The sequence below is a fragment of the Mus pahari genome, chromosome 21 (genome assembly GCF_900095145.1).
Source record: "Mus pahari chromosome 21, PAHARI_EIJ_v1.1, whole genome shotgun sequence".
Taxonomy (NCBI): domain Eukaryota; kingdom Metazoa; phylum Chordata; class Mammalia; order Rodentia; family Muridae; genus Mus; species Mus pahari.
Window position 1 is genome coordinate 25,693,494 of NC_034610.1, and position 26,171 is coordinate 25,719,664.

At 47.3% G+C, this 26,171-nt stretch overlaps 1 protein-coding gene across 1 annotated transcript in view; it reads left to right on the plus strand.

Moving 5' to 3' along the window:
• The window catches only part of Dnah8 (dynein axonemal heavy chain 8), a 231,087-nt gene that overhangs the window by 90,274 nt on the left and 114,642 nt on the right, over window positions 1-26,171 (plus strand). The window contains exons 42-58 of the mRNA XM_021221842.1: window positions 2,868-3,040; window positions 4,112-4,290; window positions 6,404-6,591; window positions 8,032-8,118; window positions 8,211-8,318; window positions 9,744-9,878; window positions 11,374-11,535; window positions 13,564-13,810; window positions 13,953-14,194; window positions 14,643-14,783; window positions 15,294-15,531; window positions 18,447-18,589; window positions 19,044-19,178; window positions 19,627-19,749; window positions 21,754-21,967; window positions 23,316-23,425; window positions 24,903-25,066. Coding sequence (XP_021077501.1) covers window positions 2,868-3,040; window positions 4,112-4,290; window positions 6,404-6,591; window positions 8,032-8,118; window positions 8,211-8,318; window positions 9,744-9,878; window positions 11,374-11,535; window positions 13,564-13,810; window positions 13,953-14,194; window positions 14,643-14,783; window positions 15,294-15,531; window positions 18,447-18,589; window positions 19,044-19,178; window positions 19,627-19,749; window positions 21,754-21,967; window positions 23,316-23,425; window positions 24,903-25,066 — 2,789 coding nt within the window. The remainder of the gene's footprint in view (window positions 1-2,867; window positions 3,041-4,111; window positions 4,291-6,403; window positions 6,592-8,031; window positions 8,119-8,210; window positions 8,319-9,743; window positions 9,879-11,373; window positions 11,536-13,563; window positions 13,811-13,952; window positions 14,195-14,642; window positions 14,784-15,293; window positions 15,532-18,446; window positions 18,590-19,043; window positions 19,179-19,626; window positions 19,750-21,753; window positions 21,968-23,315; window positions 23,426-24,902; window positions 25,067-26,171) is intronic.

Consider the following 26,171-nt stretch of genomic DNA (forward strand, 5'->3'; position numbering starts at 1 on the left):
GCAGCACACTCTTTCAGAGGGGATCTTCTTAAAGGTTCCATAGCTTCCTAAAACAGCACCCCAAATGAGCAAACCCTCACATACGTGAATCTATGGGGGACATCTCTCATTCAAACCAACCACCACAGCTTCCTTTTTCCACATACATAGTCTAAGTGAGATTCTGGTTGGGGAATGGTGACCCACACAGTAGGTGGGCTGTCCTACCTCACTGTAATCAAGATAGCCTCCCAGGCTTGAGCAGAGGTCCCTCTCCTGGGTGATTCCAGAGCTTGTCCCATTGACAGTTCACACTATCCCAGCAGGACAGGGGAGCCTGGTGCTGTTCACAGCCTGCCTTCAGACATCCCCAGTCTGTACCGTTGCTGTCTTCTCCATGGTTTGATCAGTCTTTAAGGGCAATGCTCTTCACAAATAATCCATTCGGCTCAGAGACTGTCGTAGAGAAGTTGATCATGGGCCACCTGCTTCATAGCTGCACCGAAAGCTCTGCTTGTAGGAGTCACATGTGTCAGTGACTCTTTGAAGGACATTGGGCCAGCCCATTGATTCCCTTGCACACTCATTTACAGTCTCATTTCCCAAGACAGTCTATCCTGATGGCTGGCGCTGACTTCACCTGGGGGCTTTGGGAAAGCAGACTCTATTGTGGCCCACCTCGACCCACAGGGATAGAGGCAGATTCCTGAGCAATTCAAAAGCATGTTAAAGCATAAAAACAGGGATAGAGGGATGGTTCAAGGGTTGGGGGTACTTGCTGCTCTTTCAGAGGACAGGAGTTCAATTCCCAGACCTACCTTAAGAGGTTTAAAACCCTGATATCCAGTTCTAGGGAATCTGATTCCTTGTCTAGCTTCTTTGGGCACCTGTGTGCACAGGCAGGCATGCAGGCATGCAGGTGCACACGAACACACATACATGCATACACAAACCCCTCTACCACAAGTACACACACACACAAAACAAATATATGAATTTTAAAAAATATGAGATAAGCCACAGTCAGGTTTTCCCCAGATCAAACTAATCACGGTTTGGCATTTTGTTTTGGCCTCTGTAGACTCACTATCATGTGAGTTCACATCCGAAATGCTGGCGTGGAATCTGTCTTTGTATCTGCCATGAGTACACTAATGAGAGTGTTTATACACCCCTAGCTGATGTAGAAGCCCCGTGGCAGAAATTTATTTGAAAACTAGGTGCCGAGGAAAGCTGAACTTTCTGTGCAGAATGGATAAAGATGAGAAACAAAACAGGGCTGGTAATTGAGCTTAGTGGTGGAACGTTTGTTTAGCCCATATGATTCACCAGGTTCACTCTCCGGTACCACAAACACAAAAGCCAACAAGAGCAAAACAAAACAGGAGCACAGTACTGTGAAACCGTCCTTCCCCGAGTCTCCATCCCACGTGCCTGACTCCGGAGTCGATTTGCATCCTAACTTAACCGAGGCCCAAGGCCAGCATGTGTGCCTCTTGGTCATCCAGTCCTCACAATCTGTGATATCAGGCAGTCAGAATTTGACACTGGTGTCGGCTATCCTTGCCTTCCCCCTCCACCGTCAGGCTACACAACAGGAGGGCTGCAAATACAAGGCTCGGGGAGATGCGGATAAAGGGATATCTGGCAAGATGGGCGTCCACACACCGTACATGTTTTCAGAAGTCCATTTCTAGTGGCATCTTGACTGAACTGGAAGTGACCCCGTGGGCACGAGGGCAGTACATCTGTATGCGTGTTTGCCTGCATGTATGTATTTGCACCATGTGCCTTGCAGTACCCACAGAGGTCAGAAGAGGGAGTCAGAGCCTCTGGAACTTGACTTTAGGGGTTGGTTCCTTGTGCAGACAGGACCGAGGTTTCTAGGCTTTTACCAGGGGGAAGTCATAAGTGCCTCAGACAGTGGCCGTGGTGGGACCCTGAAAGTGTTGTTTTGTTTGCTGTCTCCTGATGGACCAGTTTCTGAAGTTACAGCCATGGTGGCGAGAACCTGGAGTTTCTTGCCGCACAGGTACGTGCTGAAGGCCTGACAGATTGGAAGGCAAACAGTAGTGCCAGGGCAGAGAGACATGCGCACACGCACAGTTACGCCTTCCTCATTTATCACCTCCAGAGGCTTCTAATTGCTAAGAAGAGAGTCTCCCAAACTCTTCCCATGACCCTTTGAGGCCCCAACATGCATTTTATCCTCTAAGCCCTAACCTCAGTAATATTGACCATTTTTTGGTTGTTGGATGTGGTATGTTGATCTGAGCCTTGGCCTTTTCTTTCCCTGCCTGATTTCTGTTGTTTAGCCAGGTTTTAGCTCAGATATGTTTTTCTCAAAGGACCCCTCTCTGACTTACTAGACCAGGTTAGGTTCCATCGCTGTGTATTTCTGTGGGCTTTGAATTTTTTTCTTTGTAAATATTTTATTTTTTTATACATCTGAGTGTTTGCCTGAATGCACATATGTGCACCACATGCATGCAGTGCCCATGGAGGCCAGAAGAGGGAGCCAGAGGGCCTGGAACTGGAGTTACCATGGAAGTTAGCCATCTTGTGGGTGCTGGGAACTGAACCTGGGTCCTTTGCAAAAGCAGCAGGTTCTAATCACTGAGCCACTCCCCTGACTTTCTTTATAGTGTGGTTTGTACTTGATTGAAATGTCTTGACTTCACCCCATCCCCACATTTTGAGTAAGCTCGAGAATTCAGACACCATCTGTGTTCACCCAGTGTAATTTAAGCAAAGAAGGCAAACAGAAAATACTGTTAAATGGAGACTAACCTGCTTGTGAACGAGTGACTCTAAACCAGGGTCCCATATGCTTAAGTTTTAGGCTACCCCCATGCAGTTTGTAACTTTCTGTGCTTCACGCCTTCCAGGTAAAAATGCACATCAAGTCGGTCACCGACTTCGAGTGGCTGAAACAGAGCAGATTTTATTTCAAAGAGGATTTGGATCAGACCGTGGTGTCCATCACTGATGTGGACTTCATTTACCAAAACGAGTTCCTGGGATGCACGGATCGCCTTGTGATCACCCCATTAACGGATAGGTAGGGAACCCGGAGGGCGGGCGTGGTTCTGCTTGGTAGTTAAACAGCAGGCTTAGACTGCTGTCAAAGCCCCACATCCCTGGTCTGTGCCGGGTCATCGGGGCAGCCAAACAATGAGAAATAATCCTCCACGGTTGCTTACAAGAACCCACACAGTAATGTTTGATGAAGTAGAAACGCATGGAAGAGTAAAAGCCAGATTGAATGTTTGCTGTGAGTAATTTAATAATGACTTTAGATTGTGAGAGGGGAAACATGCCCAGAAACCACAAAGGAAGTTAAGAACATTGCAAGAAAAGAAAGTGCCTTTGAGAACATTTAATTTATTTAGTCTCCTGTATTTTGGGTTTTTGTTGGGTTTTACTCTTTTACTTTTTTTTTTGAGACTGTGTACCCGACTGATCTGACACTTATGTAGACTTAGAGTGGCCCAGAATTCACAGCAATCCCCCTGCCTCCACCTCCAGGGTGCTGAGAACCATCACACTCTATGCTCTGCTCTTTTTTTGTTTTTTGTTTTTGGGGAGGGGAGATAAAGTCTCACTTTGTACCCCCGGCTGGCATGAAATTTGTTATACATCCCAGACAGGGCTTTAAACTGGAAGCGATTCCCCTGCCTCTGCCTCCTGAGTATTATGAAAGTGCAGCACTGCCAACCTCTTAGTTTCTCAGATGTGGAAATGGAGCCTAAAGTGAAGTCTCTTGGCTGAGTCTGCCTCAGCCAATGACAGATCCTGCCCCCAGGCAAGGCATGGGTCTCTTCCATCTCTCCACACTCTGTTCAATATGCCGCACACAGAAACCGCTCAGTAAATGTCTGTAGCATTGACTGAATGAAAGTGGGTGTTAGATGATTTACCTCTGCCATTGAGTCCGCTTCCAGGTAAAACTACTGCCAGGACCGTTTTGTGTTCCCAGCTTCCTCCTCCCCCCACCCTCGCCCCCCTTGTTTGGTTTTCCTGCCCTCCTGACCCCTCTCCCCTCCCCCCACTCCACCCCTGTTTGGCTGCCCATTTTACATGGGCTGTTGGAGGTTCTGAGCCCTTGGGCCTGTTCTTTCTTGTGTTTCAGGTGTTACATCACGCTGGCTCAGGCTCTGGGAATGAACATGGGCGGTGCTCCAGCAGGGCCCGCTGGGACGGGTAAAACGGAAACCACAAAAGACATGGGCAGGTGTTTGGGCAAGTACGTGGTTGTGTTCAACTGTTCCGATCAGATGGATTTCCGAGGCCTCGGACGGATTTTCAAAGGCAAGAGTTGAATAGTTTCGATTGGGTTCGTTTCCCGTCACCTCTTAATATTTTCTGATGTGAATCCAAAATGACACTGTCATCACGGGGCTAGGTGGTTTATTGGATGCCACTATCTTTCTGGATTTAAATTCAGTGTGGTTCAATATTATGGATTGAGTTATGTTGTGTGCATTGAGTGTGTATTGGAATTTGAAGAGAATCAATTTATTATAGTCTGAAACAGCACTAGGGGAGAGGTTGTCTTTATAGCTGATTAATACATTCCCCCTTCCCTTTGCAGGGCTAAAGCCCACTGAAATAAAAATGGGTTAATTGTTTTTTGTTTTAATTTTACAAAGCACAGTAACACAGGGAAACAAGAAGCAGGCTAGAATTCCCATCAGAGATTGGGAATTCTTGAGAAAAATCTTAGGAGGTGGATACACAGGAGGTGATTTCAGATAACACTGATGAGAGGCACATCGAAGGGCACTCGAGTGTCAGCGCTCGGCCTAGCACAGCTCTCTGAAATAGGAGCCCTGCCAGAGGACATCTTCAGATAGGGCAGGCAAGGGAAGGAAGGTCAAGGAACTGGGTCAGGTGGCAGGTCCCACACCAGGGGACACTCTCCTGCCTCTCCTATCCTTTCTGCAAAGCACCAGAGGCAAGCATCCCAAACAGGAACCTGCATCTGTGTTAAGAAACAATGTAGTAAAAACCCATCAGCTCAACATTACCAAAGGAGCTTAGAGGGGAACCCAGAGCGATGACCATCCTGCAGGCTGGGGCTAAAGCTTAGACGATAGAGTTCTTGCCTAGCTTGCATGAAGCCCTGGGCTCAGTCTACAGGACTGTATGAGCAGGGGGTGGTGGTGTACAGCTGTAATCCCAGTACTCAGAGGGTAGAGGCAGGAGAGTGGGGAATTAAAGCCAGTCTTGGCTACGGAGTAGGTTCAAGGTAAAGTCTGGGATAGGGATACATGAAGCCTTGTCTCAAGGGAAAAAAAGGGCCAATACACAGTTAAAGAAAGCAAGCCAGAGATAGAGCGAGGAGAACATAAAGATTGCTAAGCCGGGTTAAAGGAAAAAAAAAAAAAAAAAAAAAAAAAAAAAAAAAAAAAAAAAAAAAAAAAAAAAACTCCAGAGAGATTCAAAACTATGATATTCAGCTAACTAAAGAAAAAGGCTGTTAGGAAAAACATAATAGTTGGGGCCCAAGGTAAATGAAACTGCGGTTTATCTTGAGTTGCCAAAATAGTATGCAGGTCAGAGGGACAGATTTAACCCTTCCCAGAGTCTCGGGATGGGAGTCCCCAAGAGCAGACGGAGAGAAGACTGGGCAGATGATGCAGAAAGCAAGCAAGCTTTTCACACCGCTGCAGGTGATGGAGGCCTTTGTCCTTAGAGAGGTGACAGGGAACAGCGTTTGTGCCCTCCGGGTCTCTCTGGGTGTTTGCTTTCATAAGAAAGAAATAAAAACCCCTCTGGCCGCTTTCTCTCTCATCCTGCCCCTTGACCTTCTTATCTCACTGTAATAAAAGAAAACAGACAGATGGACCCAGGGAGGGGTGTGAAAACACCTTATTCTGCTGCTTTCCCCAGAGACTCAGGAGCTGACCTTCTCCATCCTCATGGAAGGTGGTTCTCACAGAGGGGGTGTGATGTCATCAGGAAGGTGGTCCTTACAGGAGGGGTGTGATGTCATCAGGAAGGTGGTCCTTACAGAAGGGGTGTGTTTTCCTCACCTCTCAGGAAACATGCCCACAATGACATCCTCATGGAAGGCGGTCCTTACAGAGAAGGGTTGTGATGTCATCACAATGACGTCCTCACGGAAGGCGGTCCTTATAGACAGTGTGATGTCACCACCTTTTAGGAAACCTGCCCACAATGATATATTTGCACTTTTCCTTTGATACCGTTCCATTTTCATTGTGATTGGTGATGATAAGCGAGTAATTAAACAATTCCCATAACAAGGATGAAATACACCTTCATAAACAGCCCAGCATGAAATTTCACATAAATTGTGTTTAGACGTAATTGTTGGCGAGCCCTTTGGAGAAATGATTGCTGTGGAGAAGGCACCTCGCAGAGTGAAACTTTGCAAATTAACTATTTCTCTTGCCAGGTCTCGCACAGTCCGGTTCCTGGGGCTGCTTTGATGAGTTTAACAGAATTGAATTGCCTGTTTTATCTGTGGCAGCGCAGCAAATTTACATAGTATTGACAGCGAGGAAAGAGAGGAAAAAACAGTTCATCTTCTCAGACGGCGATTGTGTGGATTTAAATCCAGAATTCGGAATCTTCCTAACCATGGTGAGAACATGGGTTTTAAGTGCAAGTTGGAGAGTTTAATTGTTGTACATATAGACAAGTCTTTGTATTATAGGATAAATGAGCCAGAAGTCATGGATTCTCTCTTTATGTGGGTATAAAAAATGATTTTTAAATTAGTCGTGTGCGTGTGTGTGTGTGTGTGTGTGTGTGTGTGTGTATGTGAGTGTAGGTGTCTGTAGAGGCCAGAAGAGGGCGCTGACTTCCCCTGGAGCTGAGGTTTATAGGTAGTCATGAGTGGCCAGCTGCGGGTGCTGGGAACTGAACTCCTGGCCCTCTCTAAGAGCAGCATTTACAAATGCAAGCTGCTTAAAACCACAAAGATATTTTTTTCTTTCTCATGCCTCACACCTGCTATGGGTTGACAAGGATGGGAGCTGAGGGGCCAGGCTCTATCCTTCCTTCTGGTTTTGGGCCAATCAAGTAGCCACTGTCTCAGTCACTGTTGGATGCTATAGCAAAGAAAAAAAAATTCATGCCCTGGCTTGGAGTTTCTGTCCAGAAAGGACCTACCCAGGTCTTATGGGACAAACTACACCTACCCACAATGGGGCCTGGAGGGGATTATAGAAGCAGGCAGATAGGATAACGCCACTGCCCCTCTGTCTCATCCTAGAGCCCCAGTATTCTCTGAGTAACATCTTCTAGCTGAGGTACTGCAGGCTCAAATCACACAGCCAGTAACAGAAACTAGCTGTCCTGGTGTGTGTGTGTGTGCATGAATGCATGCGTGTGTGTGTGTGTGTGTGTGTGTGTATGCGTGCTTGCATGTGTGTGTGATTGCACGTGTCTCTCTGTGTGTCTGTATGTGCATGTGTGCGGTGCATGCAGGTTTGTGCACGCACATACTTGCATATGCACCCGTGTATGGGTATGTAGAGATCAGAGGTCAGTATCAGGAGTCTTTTTGTATTGATAACCTTAGTTTTTGAAACACAGTCTCTCAGTTATTACTGCTGGTTGTAAGCCACCATGTGAGTGCTGGGAACCGAACCTGAACTTTTTGCAAGAGCAGCCAGTGCTCTGGGCCACTCAGCCATTTCTCTAGACCCTCCCCTTTAATAACATTTTATATCATAATTGCTCAGGTCTATTCATTCAGCTCTGTTCTACATTTTAAACCAGTGGGCATACACAGGTGCTTATTTATTTATTTTTTTTTGCTGTGCAAAACTGTGTGTTACTTGGATCACAAATTGAAGATGGGGTATATTTTTAAAAGGTATGATGTGAAATTACATTAAATATATAATAAAAATGTATTAAATTGGATGGACCCATATTCATTTTTTAGATAGCAAGGGCATTTTACAAACCTAATATTTTTGTGTACTGCCTCAGAATATGGATTAGGCACCTGAAATGTGTTTATATCCAGGAAATAAAAACTGAACCAATAATCAAATATATCCTAACTCTTAGAACCCTGGATATGCTGGGCGCCAGGAACTGCCAGAAAACTTAAAAATCCAGTTTAGAACAGTTGCAATGATGGTTCCCGATCGGCAGGTATGTACCGGGACTTATAAGGATAATGTATGTTCTTTCCCTTTCTCTCCCCCTGAGGTTGCTTACCAGTGTCTCACTGTGTTAACCTACAGATCATTATGCGAGTTAAGCTGGCTAGCTGCGGCTTTCTTGAAAATGTTATCTTGGCGCAAAAGTTTTATGTTCTCTATAAACTCTGCGAAGAGCAGCTTACTAAACAGGTAAGAACGCATATTTATTATTCCTGTAAAGAATTTAGGTTTTTGTTCCCATTTCTTTTTTTAAAAAAAATTATGTGTATGCATGTGTGGGTATGTGTCTGTGAGAGTGGTACCCACAGAGTCAAGAAGGAGGGCATCAGGACTGGGCAGTGGTGGTGCACGCCTTTAATCCCAGCACTTGGGAGGCAGAGACAGGCGGATTTCTGAGTTCGAGGCCAGCCTGGTCTACAGAGTGAGTTCCAAGACAGCCAACAAGGCTACACAGAGAAACCCTGTATCAAAAAAAAAAAAAAAAAAAAAAAAAAGAGGAGGGCATCAGATTCATCTTAATTGGACTCATAGCTAACTGGTTGGCAGCTGCCAGATATGGGTCCCCGGGAACTGAACTGGGGTCCGGAGCCTGAACTTGGGTTCTCTGCAAGAGCAGTGTGTTCTCTTAACTCCTGATCTGTCTTTCCAGATGCTGAGTTTAGATTTTTTTAAAAAAGATTTATTTATTTTATTTATATGAGAACACTATAACTGTCTTCAGACACTCCAGAAAAGGGCATCAGATCCCATTACAGATGATTGTGAGTCACCATGTGGTTGCTGGGAATGGAACTCAGAACCTCTGGAAGAGCAGTCAGTGCCCTTAACTGCTGAGCCATCTCTGCAGCCCTCTGAGTCTAGATTTTAACTTTGCTATTTTACCTTGATAGATGCTAGTCAGTGAGACTAAACAAACACACGGAGTCACTTGACTCATTGAGCACCTGTTTCAAAATGTTTTAATTCAGAGATACTTGGAGATTCTCAGGGATTGGGGGGAAAATATCTAGGAGGATGTGTACCCTGCACCCCACTTCCTCCAGTATCAACATCTTGTAACTAGATCATAGCAATACAATTCAAGAGTTTTGCCTATTATATGTGCTCTTGGTGTGTGTGTGTGTGTGTGTGCACACATTTACATCACACATGAAGATTAATGTAGCCCCCACCACAATCAATGGCCAGCACTCATGTATTACAAGGTTCGCTTCTGCCACGTCTTTATACTCTTGACTTCCCCTCTTCCCAAGTTGCTGAGCTGTCAAAGCCACCGATCCTCTTCTCTGTCTGAGACGTTAGTTCAAGGATGCCGTGTAAACGGGATTGTCAATGTGTAACTTACAGGCTCCGAATTTAAAATTTATTGTCTGCCTCTCAGACTGCATTCAGCTGTCCTGTTCTGAAAACAGACATAAGGTTTGAATCCTGTCATGTCACTTCGCTTTTTTTTTTTTTTTTTTTTTTTTCTGACAGAAATGCTCCCTCTCCTCACTCAAAGGGAAGGAAGATGAATTGAGCTGTCAACACTTCCAGTATGGCCACTCACCAACGGCAGCAGTGTACTGGAAGTTTTCAGTGACAAATTTTTGCTCTGTCTTTCCCTGGCCCTAGGTCCACTATGACTTTGGACTGAGAAATATCCTGTCTGTGCTAAGGACCCTCGGGTCTCAGAAAAGAGCTCGGCCGGAAGACAGTGAGTTGAGCACGGTCATGAGAGGGCTACGAGACATGAACCTTTCCAAACTGGTAAATATGAACTCAGATCTTGGGTGCGTTTCACTAGCATACAATGAGAGTGCCTCCCTTGTGGTCCTGTATGGTAAACCAGGGCCACAGAGAGAGAGGGCTTCTGCTCCAAATTTCCAGTCCAGTTTACCTTAAACTTGTTTTTGAATTTAAAATTCTTATTTATGGTGTATGATTTTGTTCCTTGCATACGTGTTTATCCGTGTACCATGTATGTGCATGAGTGTCCTTGGAGGAACTGGAGTTAGGAACTGACCATGTGGTTCTCTGTGAGAGCAGCTAGTGCTCTTAAATGCTGAGCCATCTCTCTTGCCCCCTTAAAATTAAAAATTACATTGTCGTATGTGTTCATGCACATGCATGTGTGTAAATGCATGTGCAGAGTGCCACATCATGAATGTGGAGGTCTGATGACAAGTTTTGGGAGTTGGTTTTTCTCCTACCAGGTGGCTCCCAGTGACTGAACTCAGGTTGTCTCGCTTGGCAGCCAGTGCCTTTGTCCACGGTGTCACCTTACCAGCTCATCAGTGTAGGTTTCTAGCATTGTCCACAGAGCGATAGATTCTAAGCATGAAGCTCTGGGCTCACAAGGAACTATGAGAACTCTATGCTGTGTGTGTGTATGCGTGTGTGAGTGCATGTATGTATGTGTGTGTGTGTGTGTGTGTGTGTGTATGCTTACATGGGTCAGAGGAGGGTGTCAGATCAGTGTGTGGTGTGTGTGTGTGTGTCTCTTTGTGTCTGTGAGTGTGTGAGTGTCTCTCTGAGTGTGTCTATGTATGTATGTATGAGTGTGTGAGTGTATGAGTGTGTCTATGTGTTTGTATGTTTGTATATGTGTGTAAATGTGTGAGTGCGTGTGTGACTGTGTGTGAGTGTGTCAGTATTAGTGTGGAGTGTGTATGTATGTAAATGTGTGTGAGTGTGCATATGTATGTTTGATTGTGTGAGTATAAGTGAGGCATGTGTGTGTATGTGTGTGTGATATGTGCATGTGAGTGTGTGTTTGGGGGGTTGGAGTACTCTGTGATTAAGAGCACTTGCTGCTCTTCCAACAGATCGGAGTTCAGTTTCTAGCACCCATGCCAAGTGGCTCAAAACTGCCAATTCTAGCTCCGGGGGATCCTACGCCCCCTTCTGGCGGCTTGGGTAACTGCACTCAGGTATACCTATCCACACACAGACACAAACACATACATAAAAATAAATCATAAAGTAAAAAGTACCGAGGGAGCTCCAGAGGATAGAAGAAATTGAGAAGGGACTAGAAGTTGGGAGTACAGCAATCTGTGTATTAAAGACACAGCAAACCAAGTGCTGGGGGAGGGGATCAGCTCACTCAAACCCACTCCTTAAAAATAAAGGCAGGATGCTGATTGGATGGAGATTTCCAGCCACTGTGGGATGAAGTCATTGGGGGCGGGGTGCATATATCCTACTTAGCTAAGAGACGACTGTTGACTGAGTATGCTTGTGCTAATGTCTGCCCTCCTAGGTTGACGAAGATGAGCCCCTGTTCCTCAGCTTGATCAATGATCTATTTCCGGGGTTACAACTGGACAGCAGTACTTACGCGGAACTGCAATCCGCGGTGGACAACCAGGTTAACCTAGAAGGTCTGATTAACCACCCACCCTGGAACCTCAAATTAGTACAGGTGAGGGCATCAGAAAACCCACAGCAAGTGCCCGGCAGAGGTCATGACGTCAGATCTCGCCCCATGATACTTACCGGATGTGAATGTTGAAACTGAGTTAAGGTGCCAGGTCTCCATCATCATGAGGCGAATCCTCAGGGGTTGCGTTTGTCTTAGGAAAGAGTGAATTTGCCCTGTCATGCGGCTCTCAGGCAGTCATTTAGTCTAGCTGTTACTTAATCCTCCTGGGAAGGTTGGTGGTGACTGGAGCGGAAGACAGTTGGGATGGGGAGGCACGGTCCAGCAGGCCTCTTGCTGTGGCCCTGGCAGTATTACCTGCAGCTGACGCTTCAAGGGGATACCCTAGAGCTTGAGGGACCTGGATCTGCTCCTTTGCTTTTATGTGTGTATGTGTGTGTGTGTGTGTGTGTGTGTACATGCGGTATGCGGGTCTGTGTATGAGCATCTGTTGGCATAATTGCTTTGTCATTTTATTGGGTTATTATAAGTCTACCTCCCTTCCAACCCTTATTCTTCCCTGATCCCTTCCAGCCCCCCAACACTAAGGAGGAGAAAGAGAAGGTTAGAGGGGAGAGGGGACACAGACCTCTTTATAAAGACTACTTCCTGCAGATGAGGGGCATCGTGTTCCTTGGGGCCGGTCTGATTTCACAGTCAGGAGATCTCCAGCTTCTTGTCAAACCATCACAACATCAAGCAGGAGCAGCAGGGGGCTGGAGGAAGCAGCAGTTGTCCTCCTCCTCCTCCTTCTCCTCCTCCTCCTCCTCCTCCTCCTCCTCCTTCCTGCCTCTCTTAGGACTCTGGCATTTATGCCCTCCTCAAAGTTCCCAGAATGAAACTATCTGCAGCTGGCAAAAACCATGCCCGTCCCCTTGCCCTGATCCGAGTTTGAGACAATCATCGTTAACAGCTGTGGACAATTTGAAGCAGGCCCACATCCCACACCTGAGACTAAAACAAAAACATATTCATATACAGTAACTGGGCTCTTAAAGAAACCAAAACTCTCACTACAAGCGTGTGTGCATGGATGTGCATGTGTGAGAGTGTAAACATGTGTTAGGGCTCAACTACATTCGATCTTTAGCCCAGGCTGGCCTAGAACTCCCTATGTGGTCGAGGATGGCCCTGGCCTGTTGCCACCCCTGCTTTTGTCTCTGGAGTGCTGGGATTACAGGTGTGTGCCACCTTACACCGTGTACCAGAAGCCAAGGGCATCTGTGCTCTAGGCAAGCCCTTCCTGACTGAGCTTTGTCCACAGCCCACTCTCTGCTGTGTTCTTAGTATGCCTCCTCAAATCCTCTCTTCCACTCCCATGTGCCCAGCTTCTGTGTGCCTCCTGTTCTCGGAGCAAACGGAAGACTGAAGGCACTTTGTGGGCGCAGGGGCAGGCATTTCCCGAGCACTTATTGCTCTCAAGTACCATCCCTTCAGGAAGGACAGCTGGGTGAGGGATAGGAAGGCCAGGTTCCCTGCTTCCAGGTGGAGGGTCCCTTGGGGGGGGGGGTCGTGCTTGTTTGCCTACTGTAGCTGTCCTCTGTTGTACCTTACCCCGGTCTTCCCATCCCTGGGACTGTTATATCCACACACTTCTTTGTCCTCCCGAGGGCTCTCCCCAAGTAAATCACTTCCACACGCAGACATCTGTATACATCTGTATTCACGGTGTGCTTGTGGGGACCCAGAAGGCTCAGGGGCACCCTAGATCTTTACAGAGATGCTGTGTGCTGCTGCTTTCCACCACTGGGGGGCGACATCACCACACACCCCCCCACACACACCCCATCTCACACGAGGCAGAAAGCAGATCCTGAATTAATTATTTGCAAAATGTAATTCAAGCCCCACAACATCGTTACTTTATCACCTTTGTTGTTTTTCAATGCGACACTAGTTTTGCTTCCCAAATCCAGTGAAACAAAGGACACTTGGATATTATTTAAAGCCTTTAAATTTTCAGCTAGCTCACACAAACATCAGCCAGAGACTAATAACCTACGCTTCCCAATGTGTCATTTGATGGTGTAGTTATATGAGACCTCTCTGGTACGGCATGGCCTGATGACCCTCGGGCCCAGCGGTTCCGGGAAGACGACAGTCATAACAATTCTGATGAAATCATTAACGGAGTGCGGGAAGCCTCACAGAGAGATGCGAATGAATCCAAAGGCGATTACCGCGCCTCAGATGTTCGGCAGGCTGGATACAGCCACCAACGACTGGACAGATGGGATCTTTTCCACTCTGTGGAGGAAGACATTAAAAGCTAAAAAGGGTAGGCACGGGCCTCCCTCCGAGTTTACTGTTTCCCTGCAAGCTTATTAACACCGACATTGCATTTGCCCAGTTTCCCGTTTTCATTACTTGTGGATGGAAAAAACGATCTATCTTCCCCTACTCCTCGTCCTCGTTTGCAGGTGAGAACATCTTCCTCATCTTGGACGGCCCCGTTGATGCCATCTGGATTGAGAACTTAAACTCCGTGTTGGACGATAACAAGACGCTCACCCTGGCCAACGGGGACCGCATCCCCATGGCCCCTACCTGTAAGCTGCTGTTTGAGGTGCACAACATTGAGAACGCCTCTCCTGCCACGGTGTCAAGGATGGGCATGGTATACATCAGCAGCTCGGCTCTCAGCTGGAGGCCGATATTACAGGTGGGAACTGGAGATAGGCCAGGGTCCTACAGGTCTCGGCTCTTCTCATTTTTGCTTACGTGTGTACACGTGTATGCAGAGAGCCCTGCGGACAGGTGCATGCGGATGCCATTAGATAACCTCGGGTGTGTTTCTGTAAGCCACCTTACCGTCCACACTTCTTTAACTTTGGGTATAGTGTCCCTCAGTGGCCTGGAATCTGTCCAGGATTGACAGACTATCCAGTGAGTCCCAAGGACCTGCTTGTCCCCTCCTCTCCCCCAACCCCATTGCTGCTATCATAAGCACATGCCAGCATATCCGGCTTTTTTTTTTTTTTTTTTGGATGTGAGTTCGGGGAATTGACCTCATGTCTCTGAGCTTGCCAGACAAGCCAGCACTTGATCAACAGAGTTACCTTGGCAGCTCTGCTCTTGCCTAGTACTTAGACGTTGTCCTTTGACCTCAGGCATGGTTGAAGAAGCGCACCCAGCAGGAAGCCACTGTCTTCCTGAGTCTGTATGATAGGGTGTTTGAAGACACATACACGTACATGAAACTAAGCCTCAACCCCAAGATGCAGCTCCTGGAGTGTAATTACATCATGCAGGTTAGACTCTGTTCTGTCTTGTACCCTTCCTCCTCAAAACACCTGAAGCTTTCAACTGGGCCGCCTTACGGGCACCTAGAATAGGAAGTCCCTACATTCTAGGAGTTCTTTTTAAGTGGTTTGGGGGAGAGGGCTCTGAAATTTGAATCCCTGGGAGGCGGGGGGGGGGGGAATGAATCTGCAAGCTAGTAATCTGACTTTGGAGCCAGAAGCTGCAGAGGAGGCCAGGGAAGCAGGCCCAGCTGCAGGAGCTGGGGTAGAACCCACCCTGTGGCTTCCCAACTCATTCCTCACTTCCGTCGGGTCGGTCACACAGCCTGACTGAAGCTTTATGTCCTCTAATGCTGGGGACTGGAAGGACACTCATCAGGCCCTGGCTTGAGATATTATTTCTGTTTTCTTTTCTCTTCCCCTCTTGCTTTCCATTTTCTCCTTTCAAAAATGTCAGCCTGCGCATTTTTAAAATCGAGATTAAAAAAAAAAAAGGATCTTATCTGAAATCTCTTCCAGTCTCTCAATCTCCTGGAAGGTTTAATCCCTTCCAAAGAAGAGGGCGGTGTCTCGTCGGGGGACCATCTCCACAAGCTGTTTGTGTTTGGTCTGATGTGGAGCCTGGGAGCCCTTTTGGAACTGGAGAGTAGGGAAAAACTGGAAGTCTTCCTCCGAGGTCACGGGAGCAAGCTAAACCTGCCGGAGATACCCAGGGGCTCCCACCAGACTATGTATGAGTTTTACGTTACCGACTACGGTAAGTGCGGCCAAGTACGGTTCAAACAAAGTGACCTGAAAATACAAACTGCCAAGGCCACCCTGGAATCTAACTACAAAGATGTTTTAACAATAAGCCAGAGGTGAGATTTTTACTATCAGCTGTGCTGAGGGTGGCTGTCCTGACTTCTCCACTTGGAGTGGTCTAAGGAAGATGGGCTGGGAGAGGCAGCTCCAGGCACATCACCTGCTTCCTACCGCTTAGGAAGTAACAGGGAAGTGCACACAATGGAGGGGTCCTGCCACCTCTGTTGCCAAGGTCAGTGCGAATAGAGTGAGCCCAGGGGGCAGGCCCGGCTCAGCTTTCCTTTAAACCAGTGCCCTTCGACTCAATGCTTTTGTCCAGAACCAGGCTCCAACTGCCCCCAAGCAACCAAAGACCCTGCCCTGGCTCCTGTATTTACCTCTGCTGCTTCCCCAAACCTCCAGAGCAGTAAAGGCTTTTTTTGTGTGTGTGGCTGTATGAAAAGGAGAAATAAGACAGGAGGGAAGATGGGAGAGAAACAAGGAGAGAGTGAGCAGAAGGCATGCAGCCTTTGATTTAGCACACGGGCCACACCTAACTCCTAGTTGAGGAGTAATTCACTGTGCATCTCAGAGAATCTCCAGAGGGCTCAGGGAGCGGAGCTGGAGCGGGGAGGTGGGACTATCAGTCAGAGGATTTGTTCTCAGTGTCTTTAAGAAGAGGATTCCCTAACTCTCTTCCCAAACTGCCACCGGGCAGCTGGGCCCACGCGAAGCTGCAAAGGGCCGAATGAGCTTCTGAGTTTCCTGGGCGCCTTTGAGGGCGGCAGAGCCTTGCCAATGAGACGGGGCACAGGTCTGTGTTTGGAACGTCCTTCCTCAGAGGACTGAGATAGAGGGATTGTGTCACTGTGCAAGTGTAGAGAACGGAGGACAACTTGTGGGAGTTGGTTCCCTCCTTCCACTCTGTGGTGCTGGGGATTGAACTTAAATTGTCAGTCTTGGTTGCAAGCCCCTCTAGCTGCTGAGCCATCTCATGGACTTTCCAGTCTTTCCACTCTAAATGGTTTGTGCTGATAGAATTTATATGCCTGAGCATCTGTGCCTATGAAGTGAACCAAAACATTACATACTTTGTGCTCATAAAGGACTCTCAGGTTGTTAGCTCATCCTTCAGTGTGTGTGCATGTGCGTGTGTGTGTATGTGTGTGTGTGTGTATGTGTGTATCTATGTGTATGTGTATCTATGTCTGTGTATTGAATGTGTGTCTATGTCTCTGAATATATATGTTTTTGTGTATATATATATATGTTTTTATGTGTCTATGTATATGGTTTTTATGTATATAGTGTGTATATATGTATAAACATACACATGTAAATATGTATACACATTATACATGTATGTATATATGTGTGTGTGGGGGTTCTTGTTATTGGTGGACACTTTGGGAGAGACTCCATCCTTTGATTTAGAAGTCCCTGCTTTCAGGCCAGATGGCATTAGAGCCTGGGTCTCGAGCATCAGCAAGTGGAGCACAGTGTATGACCACTGTCGTTTAGACACTGGGCAAAGGCAGAAGGGAGCCCCATCACAAAGAGAAGGAGGCTTCCAGCAGGCACTTAGGGAAACCCCACGGGACCACCAGTCTCCTCAGGGCTGCAAGGGGCTGATTTGGAGGAGGCCCCTAAGGGCTTTAAGAGGTAGTTCCACAGCAGAGGGACCCGCACAGGGAGGAGGAGCCAGAGGAGACTGGGGACTGGAAGACAAATCCACAAACAGGGAAACGGCAATGATGGATGCATGGCACAAACACTAGGATGCAGACAGGTGGTTCCAGCGAGGTACAGGGGCCTCACCTTTGTACTGAGCTCACAGTTGTGGAACAGCCCCCTCTCAAGCAGAGTTTATCTTCTTTTTCAAGATAAGAGAACCATTTACAGTAACACTGTAAAACCTTCAGAAGAGAGAGACTCTGTAGCAATCTATGTCCATATCTCGAAAGAATAAAGGCTTCAGTTAATCCCAAAGCACACAGAAGAAAGAGCAATGATTAAAACAGAAATCAATGAAATAGAAGCTAAAATGGGGGGGGGGGAACCAAATGGTAGTTCTTTGTAAAGATCCATGAAAGGGATAAACCGTTAGCAGTCTCAGGGATTAAAAACATACGAAGACAGACATGACCGCTGGGGACCTGGAAGCTCAAGTGGCAATGGTCAGTTTACCACGTGAGGGGGCCTGAGTTTCACCCCCCAGAACTGACGTAGAAATCCGGCGTGGGATGTGTACGAGCAATCTCATCTCTGGGAGAAAAGGAGCCAAGAGGATCTGCGGAGCTCACTGGCCAACCCTGTCTAGCCTTAGTGTTGAGCCCCAGGCCAGTGGGATAGTCTGTCTAAAAACAAACAAACAAACAAATAGATTAATAAAAACGTCCAGCCAGGTGTGGTGTGCATACCTTTAATCCCAGCACTCAGGAGGCAGAGGCAAGCGGATTTCTGAGTTCCAGGCCAGCCTGGTCTACAAAGTGAGTTCGAGGAGTTCGAGGTCAGCCAGGGCTATACAGAGAAACCCTATTTCAAAAAACCAATAAATAAATAAATAAATAAATAAATAAATAAATAAAAATGTCCATAGTGGACAACGCTCTAAGGAAAGTCTCACTTGAGGCTACCCTCTGAGCCCGACATGCACACTCACCTAAACACACACACACACAAATACACATGCAAAGGTACATGAAAGAAATAAACGAGAATGAGTAGCCACTAGCGAGCATGAAAAGGGAGGACATTAGATAAGCAGATTTATCAGTGTCTTGGGAAAGCATTTTAACTTTTTGCATGATCTGAGCGATCATCCCTATCATGTAACATGACCGTCGAAGGACACGTTTTGATTATGACAGAATTCTACCTGCCACATAGGTGACTGGGAACACTGGAACAAGAGACTTCAGCCATACTTCTATCCGACGGACAGCATTCCGGAGTACTCTTCCATCCTGGTTCCAAACGTGGACAACATCAGGACCAACTTCTTGATAGACACAATCGCGAAACAGCACAAAGTGAGTGCCCCAGACCGTGTAAGAAACACATTTGCTTTCACATACCACAGACTGAAAATGGAAATCCCAACACAAGGGCCTGGGGGGTCTGTCGCTGTGGAGAGACACTGTGTCAGTGGTCCAGGTTCCACGGTGTTCTTCCTTTCTGTCTCCCCTGGGCTGATGAGGGATGTGGGTGTGGCCTTCCAGACTGTTCCCTATTCCAGTGAGCATGCAGAATATCTGTATTCTCTTCCAGCATCTCAGTATTGCTGTGTGTGTGTGTGTGGTTTTTTTTCCCCCTTTAAATGTTTAATTTCACTGGGAGGGATCTAAATGTGGGTGTGATTGTGGAAAACAAATAATAAGTGGAGTCTGTTCTCCCGGGGTGGTGAGTAACAGTAGGTAATGTCATACAGTGTTTGGTACTGAGTACAGGCTGGCCCCCCTCAGCCCGGCCCTTTCACACTTGCAGGCGGTTTTGCTCACGGGAGAGCAGGGCACAGCAAAAACGGTAATGGTGAAGGCGTACTTGAAGAAATATGACCCTGAAGTGCAGCTGTCCAAGAGTCTAAACTTTTCCTCCGCTACAGAGCCAGGGATGTTTCAGGTAGGGTCTGTCACCCACTGTGTGTGTGTATGTGCACATGCACACGCATGCACATGTATGAGTTTATGTGTGCCGTATGTATGCAGGAGCCTGAAGAGGCCCAAAGCGGGTACCAGATCTCTTCAAACTGGCATTTGTAAGCTTCCATATGGTTGCTATGAAACCAACTCTGGTCCTCTGCCAGAGCAGTCAGCTCTCTTAATTCCCAAGGCATCTCTCCAGGCCCAAGTCTGCTCTCTCACAACTGTACTAGAAGCCAAATCCAAGTAGCGTGCTTTGGCTTAGTGTCGAAGCTGAGGCTGGGCTCGGGAGCATAGCCGGTGTAGTGTACTGGTGGTTAACATTCCTGTCACTTGTTTTTACAAAGGTGAGGGTTGCATACTTGAGTTAGGTCTGAACTTCTGGGTTGAGATCCAGCGCACGTGCCAAGCTGTCTCCCTTTCTCTAGAGGACAATCGAAAGCTACGTGGATAAGAGAATGGGGAGCACCTATGGCCCCCCAGGAGGGAGGAAGATGACGGTGTTTATTGATGATATTAATATGCCTGTGATCAACGAATGGGGAGATCAGGTATGTCTGAGGGACTTCACATAGCCGACACACAACTCCCCTGGAGTTAGAGCTACGGGAGCTTGTGTGCCATCCAAGGTGGGTACGGGGTGCCAAAATGGACTCCTCTGAAAGAGGCACTCGAGACTGCTCAGTCCTCCTTCCAGCCCAGTGTCTTCCGTCACAAGCAACCACCTGCATGTTAAGTCACAGCCCCTGGGACGTCTCCTTCTGGAAACCTGTCTGAGGGCTGGGAGGACGCCTCACGCCTACTGGGTACCTTCATTTCGTGCCCTTTCTGGCTTCTCTGCTTCAGAGCTTGATTTTGTCCTACTTGGCCACTCTCTGACGACCATCCAATGGTCAACAAGCCAACAAAAGGCCCCATCTCATCCACTCATCCACTCATTTGACCATACACCACAGTCCAAGTGGCCGTCATCTGTCAACCCAGGTCACTCCCCATCAGAGGACCTTACCACTGTGGCCGGCATCCAGCATGTTCCTGATTCAGTCTCGGTGACACCACACAGCCCTGTGAACTCTGTCTAGCTTGAGTCTACCAGGCCTGGCTCTTTATCCCCACCCTTGCTCTTTATGCTCCTCCACCCCTGCTCTGGGACCCCCATCAGAAGCTCAGTAGCCAGCCAAGAGCCAACCTGGCTTCTGCTCTACTTCAGGACAGAAGGACTTCAGCAGTTGTCAAAGGTGGCGGGCAGCATGCTTAGCTCCAGCCTGCCTTTACTGTACTTGAGCTGAGCAGCCCCTGGCTTCTCGACTCTTTTGTTCATCTTGGGGTGGGGGTGGGGGGGTCTAGTCAAACTTAAAATCTCCCAACCTTGTTGGGCCGCAAGTCTTCTATAGCTTGGGAAGCAACCTCCCTGTGTCCTGACAGGAATCGGGCTGTTCTCCGTATTGAGCCATCCCTTGGGGAGCATTGCGTTTCACCCCCTTGCTTTATTTTCTCGAAAACATTTATAGTCTGCTCTTTTATTTGCGCATAAGCATACACTCGCTAGTCTTGTCTCCCACAAGAAGGCATGCATCCTGAAGATAGATTCTCGTGTGTGTGTGTGTGTGTGTGTGTGTGTGTGTGTGTGTAAAGAGAACCTGGCACATGGTGGTTGAATACACAGTTGGGTGAAAGACTGTTCCATTGGGGGTGCTTATGTGCTGTCCCCTTGGGTCCCCTTGGTGATACCCAGAAGGAATTTGAGTAGAGTTGGATCTCAGAAGGGAAGCTAGAGCTGGAGTCACAGCTCCGAGAGTTTTCGGAGTGTGGAGTTCCAGTGGTGTCACTGGAATCCTGGGAAGGAAAGGGAGGCCTGGAAGGCAGTTAAATCTGAAAGCCAGTGGGTAGATCATGGCTAAGGAGTGATCTGTAAGCCATCAGAGGAAGCCGGAAAGATCGTGCCTCAGTAATGAAAGGCAAGATGGTTTTCCTCTAAGACAGAGGCCATGTTGACAGTGTTAGAAGCTGCAGAGAGGTCTGTAGCCTCCAGACCAAGACACTGAAGAGTTCATAGTGTTGGCGGTCTGGGGCTGAGGCTGCTCTGCATGCTGATTTGATGTGACCATGTGAGTGAGCGTGGGAAGCGGCCATAATCAGACTTGTAACTCTTTTTTGTTGTTTTGTTTGGAGACAGGGTTTCTCTGAGTAGCCCTGGCTGTCCTGGAACTCTATGTAGACCAGGCTGGCCTCGAACTTAGAGATCCACCTGCCTCTGCCTCCCAAGTGCCGTGACTAAAGATACATGCTCAGACCTGTAACTCTTGCATGCTGTTGACAGCACACCAGGTATTTAACAACTACCGGCCTACCTAAATTTATTTGGAAATCTGTTCTATCAATACAGCGAAGGCCACACCAGACCCACACCACATGTCATTCAGGTTGCCCTGAAGGTGCCGGTCAAAAATCATAAATGCGCTCCCATGGAAGGGGCCTTGAGCTTCCTGATAATCTCCCCTGTAGTATTTTTAGGCGTTGGGCACGTTTAAAGATGCCGCTGTATGGAATTTCAGATCACCAATGAGATCGTGCGTCAGATGATGGAGATGGAGGGAATGTACAGCTTGGACAAGCCTGGAGACTTCACCACCATCGTCGATGTGCAGCTCATAGCAGCCATGATCCATCCTGGAGGGGGGCGGAACGACATCCCACAGCGCTTAAAAAGGCAGTTCACCGTGTTCAATTGCACGCTGCCTTCTAACACGTCTATTGACAAAATCTTCGGTACGAGCACTCCATATGCTTGGTTTTCTTTTCTTTTCTTTTCTTTTCTTTTCTTTTCTTTTCTTTTCTTTTCTTTTCTTTTCTCTTCTCTTCTCTTTTCTTTCTTTCTTTTTCCTTTCTTTCTTTCTTTCTTTCTTTCTTTCTTTCTTTCATCGAATTATGTAATAGACACAAGACATGAAAAATTTACTTAAGAGCTAAAATGTTCATCTGAAGTGTGGATGGTAAATGGCTTGTGTGTATAGCCTGTTCTAGGACTCAAAGATACTAAGAGAGGACCTCATAGATGTGGCATGAAAAGTTGGGGAGGACTGAGGAGGTGGCTAAGCTGGTAAAGTGTTGGCCACACAAGTCAGAGGACCTGGGTTCAATCCCTCAGAACCCAAATTTAAAAACAAAAACAAAAACAAACAAACAAACAAACAGCAGAAAGAGCCCATGGTCTCCAAGCTGGGGAAGTTGAGGCTAGGACACCCTGGGGCTTGCTGAACAGACAGTCTAGCCTACTTGGAAAGCTCCAGGCCAATGAGAAACTGTCTTAGAAAAGGTGTATGACTTCTGAGGAACAGCATCTGAGGTTGTCCTCTGGCCTGGACACACACACACACACACACACACACATACACACTCCCTCATACATACCTACATATAAGTGCCCCTGTATACACACATACACATATGCATACATGTAGCCACTTATAAGTCCACCCGTGTGTGTATGTAGGCGTGTATATACACATACATACATGCACTCATACATACCTACATATAAGTACCCCCATATGCACACACACACACACACACACACACAGAGAGAGAGAGAGAGAGAGAGAGAGAGAGAGAGAGAGAAGGAAGCGTTGCATTTTGCCCCACACATGCCCCAACTAGACCCTTTGAACTGTTAATAAAATTAAGATCATAGACACCAAATTCGGCATCTACAACACGTACTATGAAAAATGGTGAAATATGGAGCCAACTGGCACATTTCCTTGGCGTGGCAGGCACTGGGAAAAGGGAAGGGTGTGGGGAGAGTTTCAACAGAAGCAGGAACGGTCGCTAATTTTTATGGGAAGGCCATTAAAACTGGACCCCACCTCATGTCACAGCCCCAAATGATATGCATGTAGCTTAAGCCTTGGAAGGCTGTTGGGAGAATTAAGGATGAATGAATGCATCTCCTATTGCCTCTAGAGGTGGCTGGACTACTTCTGACTTACAGTGCTAACCCCTGCTGTGTGGTCAGTCTTGTAATGACCGACTCATTAGAACCAACAGGCACCTGGCAACTTTTTTTTCTTTTTTTAAAGAAACTAAGTGTGTGCCTTCCATCTGATCCTTTCCCCAGGAATTATCGGCTGTGGATACTTTGACCCGTGTAGAAAGTTCAGACCTGAAATATGTGACATGATTGGGAATTTGGTCACAGTCGGCCGCGTGCTGTGGCAATGGACTAAGGTAACCCATGCAGCGCATTATAAATGACTAATTCATGACAGAGAGGGGGCTCAGCAGTTGAGAGCATGAGTAGCACTGGCAGAGGATTCAAGTTCTGTTCCTGCACCCACCTGGTGGCCTGCAACTGTCTGTTGACTCCACACAGAGGATCTGGTGCCCTCTTCTGGCCTCTGCAGGCAATACACACACACACACACACACACACACACACACACACACACACGGTACACAGATATACATGCAGACAAAGTACTGGTGCACATAAAATAAAAGTAAGTACATCTTTACAAAACAAACCAACAAATTCCTGGGGTACCTTTTCAGTATGGAAAGAGCTTCGGTACTAAAGCAAGCATTTCCTGAATTGATAGGGTGGGGAGTTAAGTTTCCGATCATCTGACTTTGAGCGCAATAATCTGCAGAAGATAGTCTTGGGGGTGAGGCTATAGCCTAGTCAGTCAATGCACGTTGAGCAAATGTGGGGACCTAAATTTGGATCCCAAGTATCCATGGAAAAAGACAAACACAGTGGCACATGCCTGTGAATCCAGCTCTGGGAGGCCGAGGCTGTAGGACCTTAGGAGCTCGATGGCCATCTAGTCTTGCCAAATCACTGATCTCCAAGCACAACAGGAGTCAGCCGTGCCAGAATATCAGGTGGAAAACCATACCTGATATCAACCTTCTACACATACATACATGCATGTACACATGGACCTGCACACACACACACAGCAAGAACTTCACATGCATAAATCACACGCAGTCAGCTAGCTGTGTTCAAATATCAATGTGTGATCGACTCTTGCCTGTATGATTATCAGCTCATGTTCAGGGTTTGCCCTGATAGACTCTCACGTCTGCATAGCTGTATATTTGCCTGTATATCTATGTATCTGTTCTCTCATTTATCTATCTCGAGGCTAGCCGCCACGAGGCATGATCTCTCCCATAGTTCATTGTGGCTCTTGGGAACTCATGGAAAGGGGACTTGGTTGAATGGGAACAGCAGTGTCAGAGCAGGGGCTGGTGTCTGGGCCTTGTCCATTATTCTTGAATCTGTCCTGTTGATGGATTCTTGGCTTTAAAACTCCTATGTGCCTTATTTACATTTTGTTTTTTAACTATGCTGGGACAAAAAAAATATGAACTTGGTTTTGATTTATTTAGTTATTCAGCAGGTCTCATCTATTGACGGAGCTGGTGAGATGGTTAAGTTCACTGGGTGCTCTTGCAGAGCACCTGGTTCCTGGCATCCCCATGACCTATAGCTCCATTCCCAGGCGGATCTGTGCCCTCTGCTGGTCTCACTGGGCACTGTATACCCATGGCTCACAGACACACATGCTAGCAAAACACATCAAAAAAGTAGAAGTGGAGAAAAAACCTATTAAAATAGGATGTATGTGGTAGGGGCCAGGGCTGCTTTTCTACCTCGTCACTTTTCCCTGAGGTTCACCTTGTGTCTCATCTGCAGGTGAAGATGCTGCCCACGCCTTCAAAGTTTCATTACATCTTCAACCTCCGGGACCTTTCCAGAATCTGGCAGGGGATGTTAACCATAAAAGCCGAAGAATGCAGCTCAGTCCCCATTCTCATGTCGCTCTTCAAGAACGAGTGTAACAGAGTGATCGCGGACAGGTGTGCACTGCAGCTGTGGGCTTTACACGTGTGACCTGAGAGGCTTACACTCCCAGATAAATCCCCATATTACCTACCCAGAACCATAGGATAAGGATTCTTGTGTCAAAGTGTGTGTGTGTGTGTGTGTGTGTGTGTGTGTGTGTGCGCACACACACACACACACACACACACACACACACACTTACTTACTTACTGAGGCCAGAAGTCAACGCCTGGTATCTTCGACTTCTCCGCTCTTTATTTTTTGGAGGCAAGCCTTCTCAGTGAAATCCTAGCTCACTACTTCAGCTACACTGACCTTCTAAAGAACTCCAAGGATCCTCCTGCCCCCGTCTTGCTAGAGCTAGGGTAACAAGGTTTATGCTACTACGCCCAGCATTTACAAAGGTACTGGCTATCTGGCTTTTACAGAGGTGCTGGCTATCCAAACTCATGACTTCCCATTTATGAAGCAGACACCACCCACTGAGCCATCTCCATGGCCCCTGTGCTTGAAAGAATTAATGGCAGTTCCCACCTGCCGGTCACTTTAAGAAAGTTGTCTGGTAGTTCACCCTGCTCCTGCTGCCATACCTCATCTTACTGGGCCAAGGCACTACGAGAGCTGATAGCACTCAGCGGTAAATTTCAGCTGCGTGTATTTCCTAAACACTGTGGATTTGCATGGGTGAGGTTGCACCTCTGCCTGAGCTCCAGTTCCTTCATCTATGAGAAGTGCGTAATGCTGCCAGGCTCATGAAATTGTAGGGTGGGAACCGCAACTTCTAACACACAGGTAGGAATTCTTCAGACGTGACAGACCATCTTCAGTCTTCCCTCTGTGACACTGTAAGCCTGACAAGGTGAGGGTCATGTGACCGAGGCTCACCTGCCCTGCAAGTCGTAAAGGATCAGTTGGCTTCATTTAAGCAATGGAGCTGTGTCCTTCTCCAAATAGAGGGCATAGGGTTTCCTGTCCTGAGCTGAGGAAGGTGCAGAGCTGGGTAGAGAGGTGGCTCTTCTCTTCTTCTCTTCTCTTCTCTTCTCTTCTCTTCTCTTCTCTTCTCTTCTCTTCTCTTCTCTTCTCTTCTCTTCTCTTCTCTTCTCTTCTCTTCTCTTCTCT